Genomic DNA, 14,821 nt, shown 5'->3' with positions numbered 1-14,821 from the left:
TATATAGCAAAATACACTTACCACTTTTTGTTTCTGTTTTGCTAAAAGACCAAAAACAAGAACTTTATTAACATGCATACTGCACATAATGCAATAGACACAAGATTTGCAAACAAAGATCACTCTGTCAATGTACTTATTATTTGTATTTCTGCATCTCCTTTCTGATCAGTATTAGGTCACTACCCTTCTGAGGGAGTCTGCCAGCTTTTCTGGTTCTTTTCTCCAGCTCTCTACATGACCAATACATTTAGAAGCAAATTTTTTTCTCCTCCTTCAATTATTTTGGGAAGGTTTGAACAAATAAGCATTTATCTATGGGTTTGGAGAAGCCCTTTATTTTATTTTATTTGCAACTTTTAAGGTAAGTTTAAGAAACAGTAATAGTTTTCCTTATATAAAATCCAAAATTCACCTGTGGAAGTGGGTGTAGCTCTAAATGTTCCAGACACCATTTCTCCAAGACTCGAAGAAGAATTTCCACTTGATTTCCTACAGCATTACAAAGAGTGCCCATTAACACAAAGTATTCTGAGAGTGAACTCACAAAGCCCTGCAGCTCCTATTCCAGCCTCAGAGATGCTGCACTGCTGCCCCAGGGCCTGCCTAAAGGTTGGGAGGAGGGGAAATTACATCCCATATGCCTCTGCTTAATTCACCACGCAGTCATATGATCAGAGAAGGGCAAGTCCATTACTTGGCCCCAGTGATACAAAAGGGATTCACCTACACGGATTCCAATAATCTGATATTCTCTTTTACTGTGCATCCATCCCAGGTAAGTACCTCTCTCTCCAAACATCAAGGCAGAAGGGCTAACACTCAGCTATTTCAAGCTGTACAAGCAATTTGGATAAATCAGAATTGATGTTGTTCAATTATTCTAGAAACATTTCCTCAGATAGTTTACTCTTGAAATGATTCCTGAGCTTGATGAAGTAAATTAGTATGGCAATTCCCTGCCATTACTTTCTAGACTAAATTATGCTCCTCACTTTTGCCATCTATTATGGCTAGATTCAATCGTCTCATCTTTCTTTCTTTTACAGTGAAGTGTCGTTATCTGCAAGCACCATCTCATCAGTGTTAACAGGAGTTCTATGATTAAAGTAGGTCTGTTGTTTGGGTATTTAGCCAGTGGATGGTGACATGTTCACACACAGTAGGCAGGTCTCACAGTGATTAACTGTCAGAGCTGTGGTTCTCCGGCCTGTACTCAAGCCTGTGTTAACTAGGTGTATGTCTTCACTACCCGCCAGATCGGCGGGCAGCGATCGATCCAGCGGGGACTGATTTATCACATCTAGTCTAGACGCGATAAATCAACTGCCAAGCGCTCTCCTGTCGATTCCTGTACTCCACTGCCACGAGAGGCACAGGCAGAGTCGATGGGGAAGTGGCAGCAAGCGACTCACTGCAGTGAAGACGCCATGGTAAGTTGATCTAAGTATGTCAACTTTAGCGATGTTATTCATGTAGCTGAAGTTGTGTAACTTAGATCGATCTCCCCTCCCCTACCCAAGTGTAGACCAGGACTAAGAGACATGCACCATTTAGGCGTAGGGGTGGAGACACAAGGAGGAGACTGGCTTGGGATGAAAGTGGAGAGGCAACCTGAGATGAGAAGCAGCGAGCGGCCCAGGGCCATAGCAACAAAGAACGTGGCCCCCTCCAAACATATGTCCGGGGCCCCTTACAATGCAGAAACTGGAATGCGGTATTTATTTTATACAATATACAGGGTTCATATTATGTATACATAGGCCTACAGTGTACATGTATTCTGTATTTACGCAAAGCGCTTCTTTCGAGCCTTGTTCTCCGCAAATTGTTAATCAATGCGTCATAGTCCAGAGATCTGGCAATCTTGTTTTCAACTGAGATAACTGCAAGCGCAGAAAGCCTGTCATCTGTCATGGTTGAGCACAGGATATTCCTGATCAGTTTCATTCTGCTGAAGCTCCTTTCAGCACCAGCGACAGTAACTGGTGTGGTCAGAAGAATTCTGATGCAAATGCAAAGATTCAGATATACCTCCTGAAGGCTGTTCTTGTATATGTACGTTAAAAAATTGTTTGCCGTGACAAGTCCTCTCTCTTTCTCGATGACATAAATAAAACAATTCAATTCCATTATGAGTTCGTTGGCATCAATGTCTCTCACTTTTCTTTCAAAATTTTTGCTGTGATTCTCCAGTTCATTTTCTCTGTGACACTGCTTCAGGCTGTTAGCGTTGTACAGAAATCCAAACAACTTATACCACTCCACGAGTTGGTCAAATCGCGACGAACAGAAGATATGGCCTGATCAGTGAGAACAAGAAAGAACTGGGATTTGAATTTTTCTTCGGCAGAAAGACGACTCACATCATCAGCACATTTGTAATCAAACATTCTCTTCTTACGTCACACCCTGGTTTCTGGAAACACCTGCTCAATACCCATATGCTCTGCTATTTCACGTGCATTTGTGACCACAGAGGTATATCCTGTATTTTGATACTCTTCCAAAAACGTCATTGTAGCACCGACTTCTGCCTGCAGTACGTCAATTGACACATCTGGTGACTGAATTAATTTGCTGGTTTTATTGACGTGAAATAGTATATTGTATCACGTGTACACAGTCAGAACAAAAGGCCACGTAGTAACATGGACTAAAAGCGCACTGGCTTCTGCTGATGTATTGCCATCTTTCTTTTCAAGCGCATATTCTCGCAAAGATGACAAAGCGTTGCACAATTCTTCAAGGTGATAACGCAATGGCTTCACAGCATCAATTCTCGACTCCCAACGAGTGTCCGATAACCCTTTAACAGATATTGGCATATGTTCTTGTCATAAACAGATAGCTAAGGGTTAATGTCTCTTTCACCTATAAAGGGTTAACAAACAGTGACCTGCAAACACCTGACCAGAGGACCAATCAGGAGACAAGATACTTTCAAATCTCGTGGAGGGAAGCCTTTGTTTGTGGGTTTTGGGTTTGGTTTTGTTCTCTCTGGGTCCTGGACGGGACTAGAGGTGCAACCAGGTTTCTGCCAATCTCCCTGCTACAGTTTCTTATCTATTCAGAATTGTGAGTAAGAACAAAGGCAGTTATAGTCTTTTAATTTGTTTTCTTATTTGCATATGTGTACTTGCTGGAAGTAGCTTAAATTGTGTTTCTGCTGGAGAAAGTTTCTTTCTATTGTTTATAAGTTGAAAGACCCTGTAACTTTTTACCATCTAAAGTGCAGAGATAAACCTTTTACTTTTTTCTTTCTTTCTTATTAAAAGCTTTGCTTTTAAGACCTGTTTAATTTTTTTCTCCTAGTTAAGGTTCAAGGGAATTGGTGGGGAGAAGGGAAGGATAAATTTTCTCTTTGTGTTATATTCACGCAGCTTGTATTGCCTCTGGGTGAAGGGGAAGGTAACACTCCTCTCGGTGTGGTGATTCAAGAAGTTGAATCAGGCGATCTCCTAGTGTTCCCAGGGCGGGAAGGAGCTGGGAGGAAGAAGGGAGCGGGGAGGGAATGGCTTATTTCCCTTTGTTGTGAGACTCAAGGAATTTGGGTCTTGGGGTCCCCTGGGAAGGTTTTAGGGGGACCAGAGGGTACCTGGCCCTAAAAATTCCTGATTGGTGGCAGCCTATCAGATCTAAGCTGGTAATTAAGCTTAGGGGAATTCATGCTAGTACCCATATTTTGGACGCTAAAGTCCAGATTTGGGAATTATACGACGACAGTTCTTGAAGTATATCCCAACGTGAAGGTGAAGAAGAAAAGATAACGTATATTCTGTTAATCAGACCGAAAAAGTCAACGGCATATTTCGATGACTTTGCCGCGTCTGAGATCACAAGATTCCAAGTGTGAGCTCCACACGGTACATACAAGGCACGGTCATTTATTTCTAGCATGCGGGCTTGAACTCCTTTGTTCTTTCCTCTCATATTTGCGCCGTTATCATAAGCTTGGCCTGTCATGTCAGCAATGTCTATTCCTAAGTTGTTTGCCTTTTCAAGAAACGCTTCCAATAAGCCCTCACCAGTTGTATCATGAACATTAAGAAAACCAACAAACGCTTCACGAATATTGACACCATCTTCACCGTTGCATTCAACAAAGCGTAACACCACAGACATCTGTTCTTCTCGTGACGCGTCGGGAGTACAGTCCAAAATAACTGAATAATATTTTGCTTTTTTAAGCTGCGCTATGTTGGCCTCTTGAATGTTACTGGCAACAAGTTGAATCAGCTCGTTTTGGATCTGTGGAGTGAGGTACTGAACATGGGTCTCTTCCTTCTTAATCCTCTGTAAAAGTTCGCTGAGGACAGTATCATACTTTGCAAGCAATTCAAACAGTCCCAAAAAGTTGCCATTCGAAGGATCGCCGAGCTTTTCATTACTTCCTCGAAATGCCAAGTTTCTTTCGGACAAGAAAATAATGACATCAACCATGCGTTTGACAACATTTCTCCAGAAATCTCTTTCTTTCAGAAAAGCCTGCAATTCGAGTTGGTCAATAGATGTACGGTTTACTATGCCTGACCGAAGGTCAAACCATTTCACCATACAGTCTTGATGACCTTTGCCTGTTTCATGCTGCTGAAGTCTTTTTGACAGTGCTTTCCAAGCAGATGTTCCACGACATAGCAGTATGTTGCCAGTGTCAAATAATTTACAAATAATTTACAACAAAAACAAAAAATGGCATCTTTCTGATCTGAGTACATTAACCATGGACGTCTTATTTTCTCGCCATTTGCCATGGTTCGATAGAAATGAGTACTTGTGAACCTCCGTCTTTCCTCGTTAAATGGAAATTCGTAACTGCTGCGGTGGGCCACGTGCAACAATGTCACACACTTGCCTGTCCGATATTATCGACGGCCAGTCTTCTGGATCATCAGTCAGTGGTTCAGATTCAGATACTTCTTTCCCGGCAGCAGCTGGAATATCTGTCACAGTTTGTTTGGTAGAACAACTGGCTTCACCTTCGACCTCACTTGAAGCACTTCTGGATACTTCTGGATACGATTCGTCGCTGCTAGCGCTGTCCATTTCATGTGCCTGTACCTATATGTTGGATTGCAGCGCAAAATACGTTGACAACTTTGGAATTTTCTCAAGTTCCTTCTCGGCATCTTTTGCTGCCTTTCGTTTACTAGCTCTGCTCTTATACATTCTCTTAGACATCACAAAGCACGCTTCTGCGTTGGAAATGATAAAAAACTAAACAACTAAATTAATAACATTTATCCGCCGACCGCCATTATGAACGCAAATACACATTCTTTGAATGGGTCCAACTAAAATTCGAAACTGACCGACAGACAACTGATGTAGCCAATAGCATTATGATGTATCATAATGACTTCACGGTTTTGTCAGTAAAACCGACATGGATTGTGCAATAGCGTCAATAAATGTCACTTACCTAGTTATACCTTACATTTTTTTTGCCACTTTTAGGGGCCCCCTTCCTTGCGGGGCTCCCTCCGGTCAGAGGGTACGGAGGGCGCTCGCTACGCCTCTGGAGTGGCCTGAGTGCAATCTCTCTTAAAGAAAGGGTTACAACAAGATAGGAATGCTGCAACACTGTCTCTGTGCTGTTCCCAGCATGCCAATTTAGTGGTGAGTCAGAATGAAAAGAGTATGAGGCAAAATCTTAGGGTCCCACGAGTGATCACTGATTTGATCCAACCCTATATGGGCTCAGACAGCTTGTTCTCCAGAACCTTTCACACTATAGTCCACATCCTGTAGGACTCATTTTTCAAAAGTTTATTCCTGTAGTTTTCCTGTCCCTCGAACAGAGACAGTGAGAGATCTAGGATGCCTGCTATTTTCTGCAAACGCGTATATTTTAACCCACTGTCCATTCTGGTATATGAATACAAAACCATTTTTAGACAAGAGAAGATTGAGGAATACATTAAAACAGATCAGCTGAACTTCTAATATTGCCCAGTGTTTGTTGTGTTTTGAAATGGCTAAGGACAGACTTACCCGCCATGGAAACGTCCTCTCTTCTGCTCCTGCTGAATTCGGATATTCTCCAGCCGAAGTGGGCTTGGAATGAAGCCAATCTCACAGCCCTCTTTAACCAGCCTTCCTATCCACCAGTCGTTGTTATATTTCTGTAACACAGAGAGATTATTGTGTCATACTGAGAACTCTCAAGACTGAAGACTTGTATGTGCCCACAGAACAGGTACAGCTCAAGCTGTGTCAGTACAGGTTTCTCTCTGAACTTTCTCAGCCTTGACATGGAGTGTCAAATTCTGTATTCACTCTCTATGTCCAGGCATGACTTTTCTGCTGACACCATCAACAAATAGGCAAACTGGTGCCAAAGGTAATAGTAGTTTGGGAGAGTGGTCTACTATCTAACACCCTAATCACTGGACCATCTTTCCTCTATCTTGATTTCAGTTTACTTGCAGTCATACACCCTAGAAATGGCTTCACCACTTGGATATATTTTTTAATTAAGTTAAGAAATTAAAGTTGCCATAAAGACAAAAGATTTGTTGTAACTGTCTGGTGACAGGACTTTTTAAGCAAGCTCTTTTAAAGATTTACAATTTGTTCTCCTCATTTAGGTCCTTGTAAATTGAGCAGATTATATTTTTTAGCAATTTTGTAATTTTCTAAAAAATTGCAATGATTTTTTGGCAAGAGCCCTTGGCACCATATTTCAAAAGGAATATTAGTTTTCCTAGAAAGGTTATACATGATTAAAGCCAGTGTGTATCAATCTCATTTTAATACTTTCAGAAAAAAATAAATAAAAGATGTGTTTGCGAAATGAGTGAGGAAGAAGCCAAGTATATACCCCCATCTCTCTAAATTATCAGTTCCCTGGCCCCAAGCTCTCAGGCCGTTAAATTCATTGTTGGGCAACTAAAATACATTCTAAAGCTCCTATTTCAAGTCAATGAGATCTGCACAGGCTCAAGACCAATTAAAAAAATCAGACCACTTATTTAGGGGCCCAACTTTAGGCTCTCAAATTTGAAAGTTCAGCCTCAATAACTTCCTAGCAAAAGTATATTTTTCCTCACCTTCCATACAAGTTTTTCTGTGGTTTGCATTGTCCTGTGTTATATACTATTATGATATGCTAGTTTAAAAACATAAGAATGGCCATACTGATCAGACCAATGGTCCATCTAGCTCAGTATCCTGTCCCTGACAATGGTCCATGCCAGAGCTTCAGGGGGAATGTACAAAACTGGGAAATTATGGAGTGATCCACCTATCTTCCACTGTTGGCTTCTGGTAGTCAGAAGTTTAGAGAAGTCTTGCATGTGGGATTGCATCTCTGACTATCTTGATGGATATATGTCTATGAACTTATCCAGTACTTTTTTGAATGCAGTTATACTTTTGGCCATCACAGTATCCCATGGCAATGAGTTCCACAGATTAATTGTGCATCGTGTGAAATAGTACTTCCTCTTGTTTGCTACCTATTAATTTCATTGGATGACCGCTGGTTTTTGTATACTATTCTATTCACTTTTTCCACACCATTCATGATCTTATAGACCTCTATTATATCACTTAGTCATCTCTTTTCTAGGATGAACAGCCTTAATCTTTTTAGTCTTTCCTCGTATGGAAGCTGTTCCAGACCCTTGATAATCTATGTTGTCCTTCTCTGAACCATTTCCAATTCCACTATTTCCTTTTTTAAATGGGATGACCAGAACTGGACAGAGTATTCAAGGTATTAGTGCATCATGGATTTATACAATGACATTAAAGTATTTTCTGTTTTATTTTCTATCCCTCGCTTAATAGTTCCTAACATACTGTTAGCCTTTTTGACTGCTACTTGGAATTATTTTTTCAAATGTGTGTTACTTTGCACTTATCAATGATGAGTTTCATCTGCCATTTTGTTACCCAGTTTTGTGAGATCCCTCTGTAACTCCTTGGAGTCTGCTTTGGACTTAACTATCTTGAATAATTTGGTATCGTCTGCAAATTTTCCCACTTCGCTGTTCACCCCTTTTTCCTGATCATTAATTAATATGTTGAACAGCACAGGTCCTTGGATGACCCTGTTGTTCACCTTTCTCCACTGTGAAAACAGACCATTTATTCCTGTCCTTTGTTTCTTACCTTTCAACCAGTTACCATCTCTCTTATTCCATGGCTACTTAGTTTGCTTAAGAGCCTTAGGAGAGAAACCTTGTCAAAGTACACTGAAAATCCAAGTACACTGTATTGACTGGATCTCCTACTCCACGTGCTTGTATGCCCCCTCAAAGAATTAGAGACGCATGACTTTCCTTTACAAAAGTCAGGTTGACTCTTCCACTCTTCCCCAACATATAGTGTTGATCTATGTGCCTGAAAATTCTGTTCTGTTTCTATTAATTTGTCCAGAACTGAACTTAGGCTCACTGGCCTGTAATTTCCAGGATCTCCTTTGGAGCTCTTTTTAAAAATTGACATTACATTAATTACGTGACAGTCATCTAGAATAGAGGTGATTTAAGTGATAGGTTACATACCAGAGTTAGTAGTTCGGCAATTTCATATTTGAGTTTCTTCAGAACTCTTGGGCAAATACCATCTGGTCCTGGTGACTTATTATTGTTTAGTTTATCAATTTGTACTAAAACCTCTTCTACTGAGGCATCAATTTGGGACAGTACTTCAGACCTGTCACCCAAAAAATAGCTCTGATGTGGCTGTCTTCCCAACATCCTCTGCAGTGGAGACTGATGCAAAGAATTCATTTCAGAAACTGTAGACTGAACTACACAACCCTATGTCCTGGGAATCCCATAAATAAATCACCAACTAAAGTATCAGACAACCATTTTAAATTGATCTTGTTCCTGGCTGTCCATTTTAGAGTAACATCCACAACTTTTGCCATCTTCAGATGGATTGTTACAGATAAAAACATGTGTGCAGGGAAATGTACAAAGTTCTGCATATATAATGTTTTGCATCAACAATAAAATGGACTACATTAGAATTTGTTTTATAAATTCATAACATACAATGAAAATATTTGTGTATGGGTAGGAAAAGGGAGAATTGCCATTCTGGTAAATTCCAAGGGATTATAACTAGGAGCTCTTTGGCAAGAGAACATTTCAAAAATCACAGGACTGTAAAGCACAGATGGGAGAACTTGAAAAGGCTCCAAGCTGAAGTGGTATCAGGCCCCCTAAAATCAAGCTACAGCACGTACGGATGAATCTTGTTTTGCAAGTTCTAAGCCTGTATATATGTGTGCAAAATAACATGTTGCACATGCACATGTTGTGGGTTCACTTTAGGAAGCCCAAAGAAAAATTGAAGGAAATATCTTCAACATACAGTAAAAATGATTTTCTCTCCAGTTAGCATTTTAGGATGCTGCCCCTATTCCTTAACTCCCTTCCTTGCTCTGAGGTTCCATTTCTCTCAGCCCCGGTCTACATCGAGGGGGGGATCGATCTAAGATATGCAACTTCAGCTACAAGAATAGCACAGCTGAAGTTGACGTATCTTAGATCAACTTACCTCACGGGGTCGACTGCCACCGCTCCCCCATTGACTCTGCTTCTGCCTTTCGGCAGTGGTGGAATTCCGGAGTTGATGGCAGAGCGATCGGGGATCGATTTTATTGTGTCTACACTAGACACGATAAATCAATCCAATAGATCAACGGTAATGAAGAACTGCCCAGTGAGTGGCACTGAGCATCAGATCCCAGGTCTCCTCACTCGAGCTTGCAGGGCTGAGGCTCTAAAAATAGATGTGTAGATGTTGCAGTTTGGGATCTGAAGCATAGGCCGTACTCAGCTCCAGCCAAAGCCGCAAGATCTACACAACTATTTTTAGCGCAGTAGCCTGAGCCCTGCAAGCCTGAATGCGTTGACACAGGCTCTGGGACTCACTGCCACTTGTGTAGACGAACCCTATGTTCCAAGGCAGAAAGCTTTCCTACAGATGCTTTTTCTTACTCTCTTATTCTAGGCCCTCTCCCTCTTCTACAGGCCCTCTCTAGGGGGCTACCTGCAGACCTGGTGTAAGCTGGTGTAACTCCACCGTTTGGCTCAAGGTGTCCTTTCCCAGGCTATCTACTACCAGTCCCAATCTCACTCCTTTAGTGAAGAACAAAATCTATATCCATGAAGTTCAAGTGGTTTTAAATCTACTAAGACATGATTTCCCTTCCATGCTTTAAAAACCAGACAATGAATTAGTAGATTCAAATTCTTAATAGTACAAGATACAGCCTCATGGCACTGGGACCCTGATAAGGATGAATGATCCTGGATGTTATTGCTAATCAAACAGATGCTCTGTGTAATGCTGGCTGCTATTCAGCTTTCTCTTTTGTCTTGCATAGCTCAAATCTGACTGCTCAGGTTTTAGTTGTTGGCAGGTCAGAGGAATAATTGCATGCTGTAGTTACCTCTTTAATGTGCAAAAAGTCCTTGGCATCAAAAGAAATGGCAGTGCTTGGGACAGGAACATCTTCATCCAGTGCGCCACAGTAACTCACATTAGTCTTTACTGCAAACGCTACAGGTTTAGACTAGGAACAAAAAAACATGTCACAAGCATGTTACAGAAGTGTTCTTGTACTTTTTAGATTCAAGAGTTAGTGTGCTGACTGTGTCAAATTAAAAAATATGTATTTACTAGTCATGCATTGGCAATACAGCCAAATTCAGACCTAAGGTCAGCGGACACAACTCCACACAAGTCATTGGGAGTTGTGCTTCCTTACATCAGGTCCAAATGCGAACCATGTGATTTGCTACAAAAGAGAATTGCTCCATCGGTATCAATCCGCTTGTAGGACAATTCAAAGGAAGGTAATTCCTCCCTCCACAATGCACTCAGTGCAGTGTGGTACACAAGGTAAGAAAATTCTTCCTTTGCAGAGATTGTTTTGTGTCCTAAGGCATGTGATGTAGTGGAAGATCCTACATAAGATGTAGGCTGCAAAGTACTCTAGAAAAGTTCCAAGGCTTGGTTAATTCCTGCTGGTGTAAAATGGGCTGTATGCCCTGAGTAGCAGGAAATTTGTGAGGAACACAGTATCACAAGGTACCTACAAAAGCCTTTCTGTTGGGTGGCCAAGAGTTGCCTAAAACTTCCTCAAAAGTAGGTGAAGCTGACCAAGACAGTGTGGTGGCCAGAGCAACAGGGAGAAATGCTGATTCAGACCTATGGAAAAGTCCTATCCAATTCAATAGGGATGAAACTAGGAGGGTTCTACAGAAATGTAATAGGTGTTAATAGGAATTAATCCAAAAATGTATAGAATTTAATAGAGAACAAGACAGCCTTTCTATGGGCTTTTTTAAACCACCTATAGAAAGGATAGAATTTTCTATTAAATTCAGTAGGACAGTCTAAAACCCCATAGAAAGTGTATCATTTTTAACAAGTCCTGTAAGGTTGGGAGCCTCTCCCAGCAGGGTCCCAACCATTCTCTGAAGTTGGCCTCCACCTGAAGAACCCTGGAAAAGTGTGGCCCTGAAAACACTGCCTGCTTTCCACTGATGGAAAATCCCTCTGGCTTGTACAGGTGTGTCGCATCTTACGCGCATTTAACGTGTGCGATTTCAGCATTACGCGGTTGACAAAAAACAAAAAAGAAAAGAAAAGAAAAGAAAAAAGAAAAAGAGAAAAATTACAATTTTAATACTGTACCTGTAGTGCGGGTGATTACACCTGCCATTCAACTCAATATAATTTTGACTAAACGTGGTTTTCGCTTTACGCGCTAACCACGGAATAGAACCCCCGCATAAGATGAGACTTGCCTGTATCTATCATACCCCCAATTTATTTTACTGTCACTGCCATCACTGAAGTATCTGAATGCCTGACCCTTCTGGCACACTGTTCGTCATCTGCAGCCCCTTTCTTCACAGGGTGAATCAAGCAACCAACATTTGAGAAACGAAAAAAAAAAAAATAAGGACTAAATTGCAGCCACTGGGTCAAAATCCTGTGTCTGACTACATTGATACAATGGCAATTGAAATGAATGGAACTCGTGCATACATTACAGGGCAGCATTTGTCCCATTATATTTACATCCAGTCCATCCACACCTCATCCATAGGGTGACCAAGAGGACCAAATGCAAATCCAAATTCAAAACAGTCAAGCACATTCCTGTGAAAATGTAGTAGCAGTCTCCTACGTTGTTCTCCTTTCCTTTCCTTAAGTAAAAGAGCCAAATTCCACTCTCATTTACACATCTAAGACCTACCAACACATACAAGGTTACATGGGTGACAAAGCAGGATTTGGCTTTATGTTTTAAGTAGTATCTTCTTTGTGAAAATATTTGATATTTCCCCTTCCAGCATCTTGTAGTTGGTTGCCAAGCTATTTTCAAATTATATGATCACCATTATAAACCTGCAGAAAGAATTCTAACACTATGCAAAGGCTGATGTGCCACCAAATGCCATATAACTTTGCTATTAATAAAGCTGAAAAGAAGAACTCACCTTTGCCCTTTCAAGCTGAATAGCTGCTTGCTGTTCTCTCTCCTGGCGGATTGCTTCTCTGTCCTCTTCCAAAGATACATCAGAATCTGATGGTCTGCTTGTGTATGAATCTGCTGATCCCTAAAAAGAAGAGCACATCATTAAGAACAATTATATACTGCTTAGAAGAATCCAAGCCAAATTCACAGAACATTGCTTAAGTGTTTATTTCCTGAATTTTGTTATGTAGATTTTGTGTTTTATTTCTGATAGGAAATTGTACAGGATATAGCTAGGAATTTAAATAGTTTTATAGATTTTTATTTTTCTGCAAAACACAAAATTCCAAAGAAAATCTCTCTCTTTCTCAGAACGTGTGCGATATCTTAGTCTCTCTTATGGGCATGCATCATAAGGAAATCAGCACTGGGAACAGCAACCAACCTATTATAAGATTTAAATCCTGTTTGATAGCCCTAGATTAAAGATCAGCTCTCCGTCAAAGGTTACATCACATGAGATAGAATCAGATTATTATATAGTTTAGTTAAAATCTCTTCTCTGTGTAAATATATTACTGATATATAAATACTTTACTCAGTACCCAGAAGCACTCAGACAAAGAATTATTTGATGCATCATACCTAAACACAAATGTATGTGAATCAAGAAGCAAAAGTGGCCAAATGCAAGAACATACTATTAAAAAAGTTATTTGACAATGGAACACATAAATCCAAATGCATCCTATGCAATATAATGAGATAAGGATTATATATGAATCAGAAAGGGTATACATTAGTCTGTAAGGAGAAGAAACAGGATATGCTGTACAGTAAGATGTCTTGTTCAAGTCACCATTCAGGATGGGTGGCACAATCTAAAACCAGTAGTGTTTTTACACTCCCCTTCATAGTAAACAACTTGACACTGAGGTCCTCATTCTGCAATTAGATTGGCACAAATGTACCTTCATGCCTGCACGGATCCAATTGCGGGATAGGGGCCCGATTTTGTAAGAAAGACAAAAGAATGTACAAAGCATTTGCAAATATTAGTAATCTAAAAACCAAAATAGACCCCAGATTCCTAGCAAAATTAGAGCTCAATTCTACTTGCATGACTCTTCATTCGAATAAAGATGTGCCTCATTTCTAAAAATGGTGTTAAAAAGGCATGTTACTTTTTTTTGTAGTGGCCAGATCCTGCAAAATGCTAAGCATGCTAAGCTCTAGGATTTGGTCCTATACTCTAGTTCCAAATCTCGCATGGCAAGGATATGCACATGACAGTTCCATTTCCCAAACAGGAGGAGTGTCTATTTTTATACTTGTTTAGGTGAGTAACGCCTTTGCTACGAAACTTCCTTCCTCTTTCTGCACTTGATCCTGTGCCCAATGAAATTCCCAATCTCACACTGACTCCAGTGATTCAGAATCAGGTACTATTTGCTTTGGCATTTGATTAATTTGTATTTAGTTTAATTTATTAGCACCCAGCATTAGCGGCAGTTAATTTTATTTCAGTTAGAGATTCTGCATTGTTATGACACACAGTGGGTAGCTTTGCACAATTACAAATTTTTGAGGTTCTGTATTACAAACTTGAATACAATGGCAATTAATACTTTAAACATCAGCACACAATATATAAAGTTTAGGGTACAAGACCATATGTAAATGGCATTATTTAGTCCCACTAACACATTTTTATATTTACATATTTTGTACATTTAGGAGTTCAGAAAAGCACAACACTAGGACCCTAATCGTACAAACAAAACTATTCTTGCATCCATGATAAAACCCAATTAAGTCAACGGGGCTGCACAAGAGTCTATCTATGCAGATCTCCATGCAAAAGCTGGATGTAGTACCATACAGTAACAATCAAAAGCCCCGTAGGAACTCTACACCACACTGTTTGTGACCATTGCTGTAAAATATTATAGAATTGTATAAGAGAGAAGCATTAATTAACTGGATCTTCTGTATTTAGTGAAGTGTTGCCCAATAAGTACAGCAACACATTTCTAAGTGATCACATTTTCAGTAGCAAACCAAAAAAAAAATCATTTTCTCATCCAGGAAGCCATTAACAATCTATTTTTGTCAAATGGATGACTATTTTGTCTCATCACAATTTTTAGAAGAGAGTTTTAAATTAACTCATGACTCAACCAATTCAGATGCAAGTACATTAAAAAAGCCTTTTAAAAACTGATCTTCACTGCTATGATAAATAGTATCCTATTTATTCTACGGTGATGTCATTTCAGTATATTTTCGTGTCTGAAGCTATTTAACAGCATAACGGTATTTGGCAGTGAGCTTAGACAAGTAAAATAAGTAGAAACCGAGGAG

General features: G+C 40.1%; 1 protein-coding gene across 4 annotated transcripts in view; it reads right to left on the bottom strand.

Annotated features, from left to right (window-relative positions):
* Nucleotides 1-14,821, bottom strand: part of CACNB4 (calcium voltage-gated channel auxiliary subunit beta 4) — a 207,681-nt gene that overhangs the window by 50,863 nt on the left and 141,997 nt on the right. For all 4 annotated transcript variants that reach the window (XR_007776474.1, XM_050969253.1, XM_050969254.1 and 1 more), the window contains 5 exons: nucleotides 12,480-12,599; nucleotides 10,418-10,540; nucleotides 5,995-6,125; nucleotides 416-492; nucleotides 22-41 (listed from right to left, as the gene is read on the bottom strand). Coding sequence is in view for 3 of the 4 variants with exons in the window: in XM_050969253.1 (XP_050825210.1) it covers nucleotides 22-41; nucleotides 416-492; nucleotides 5,995-6,125; nucleotides 10,418-10,540; nucleotides 12,480-12,599 (471 nt within the window). In the remaining variant the exon portion in view is untranslated. The remainder of the gene's footprint in view (nucleotides 1-21; nucleotides 42-415; nucleotides 493-5,994; nucleotides 6,126-10,417; nucleotides 10,541-12,479; nucleotides 12,600-14,821) is intronic.

This window comes from Gopherus flavomarginatus, chromosome 10, assembly GCF_025201925.1.
Source record: "Gopherus flavomarginatus isolate rGopFla2 chromosome 10, rGopFla2.mat.asm, whole genome shotgun sequence".
Taxonomy (NCBI): Eukaryota; Metazoa; Chordata; order Testudines; family Testudinidae; genus Gopherus; species Gopherus flavomarginatus.
The sequence above is the reverse complement of the archived record's forward strand: the minus strand, read 5'-3'. Positions and strand labels throughout refer to the sequence as shown.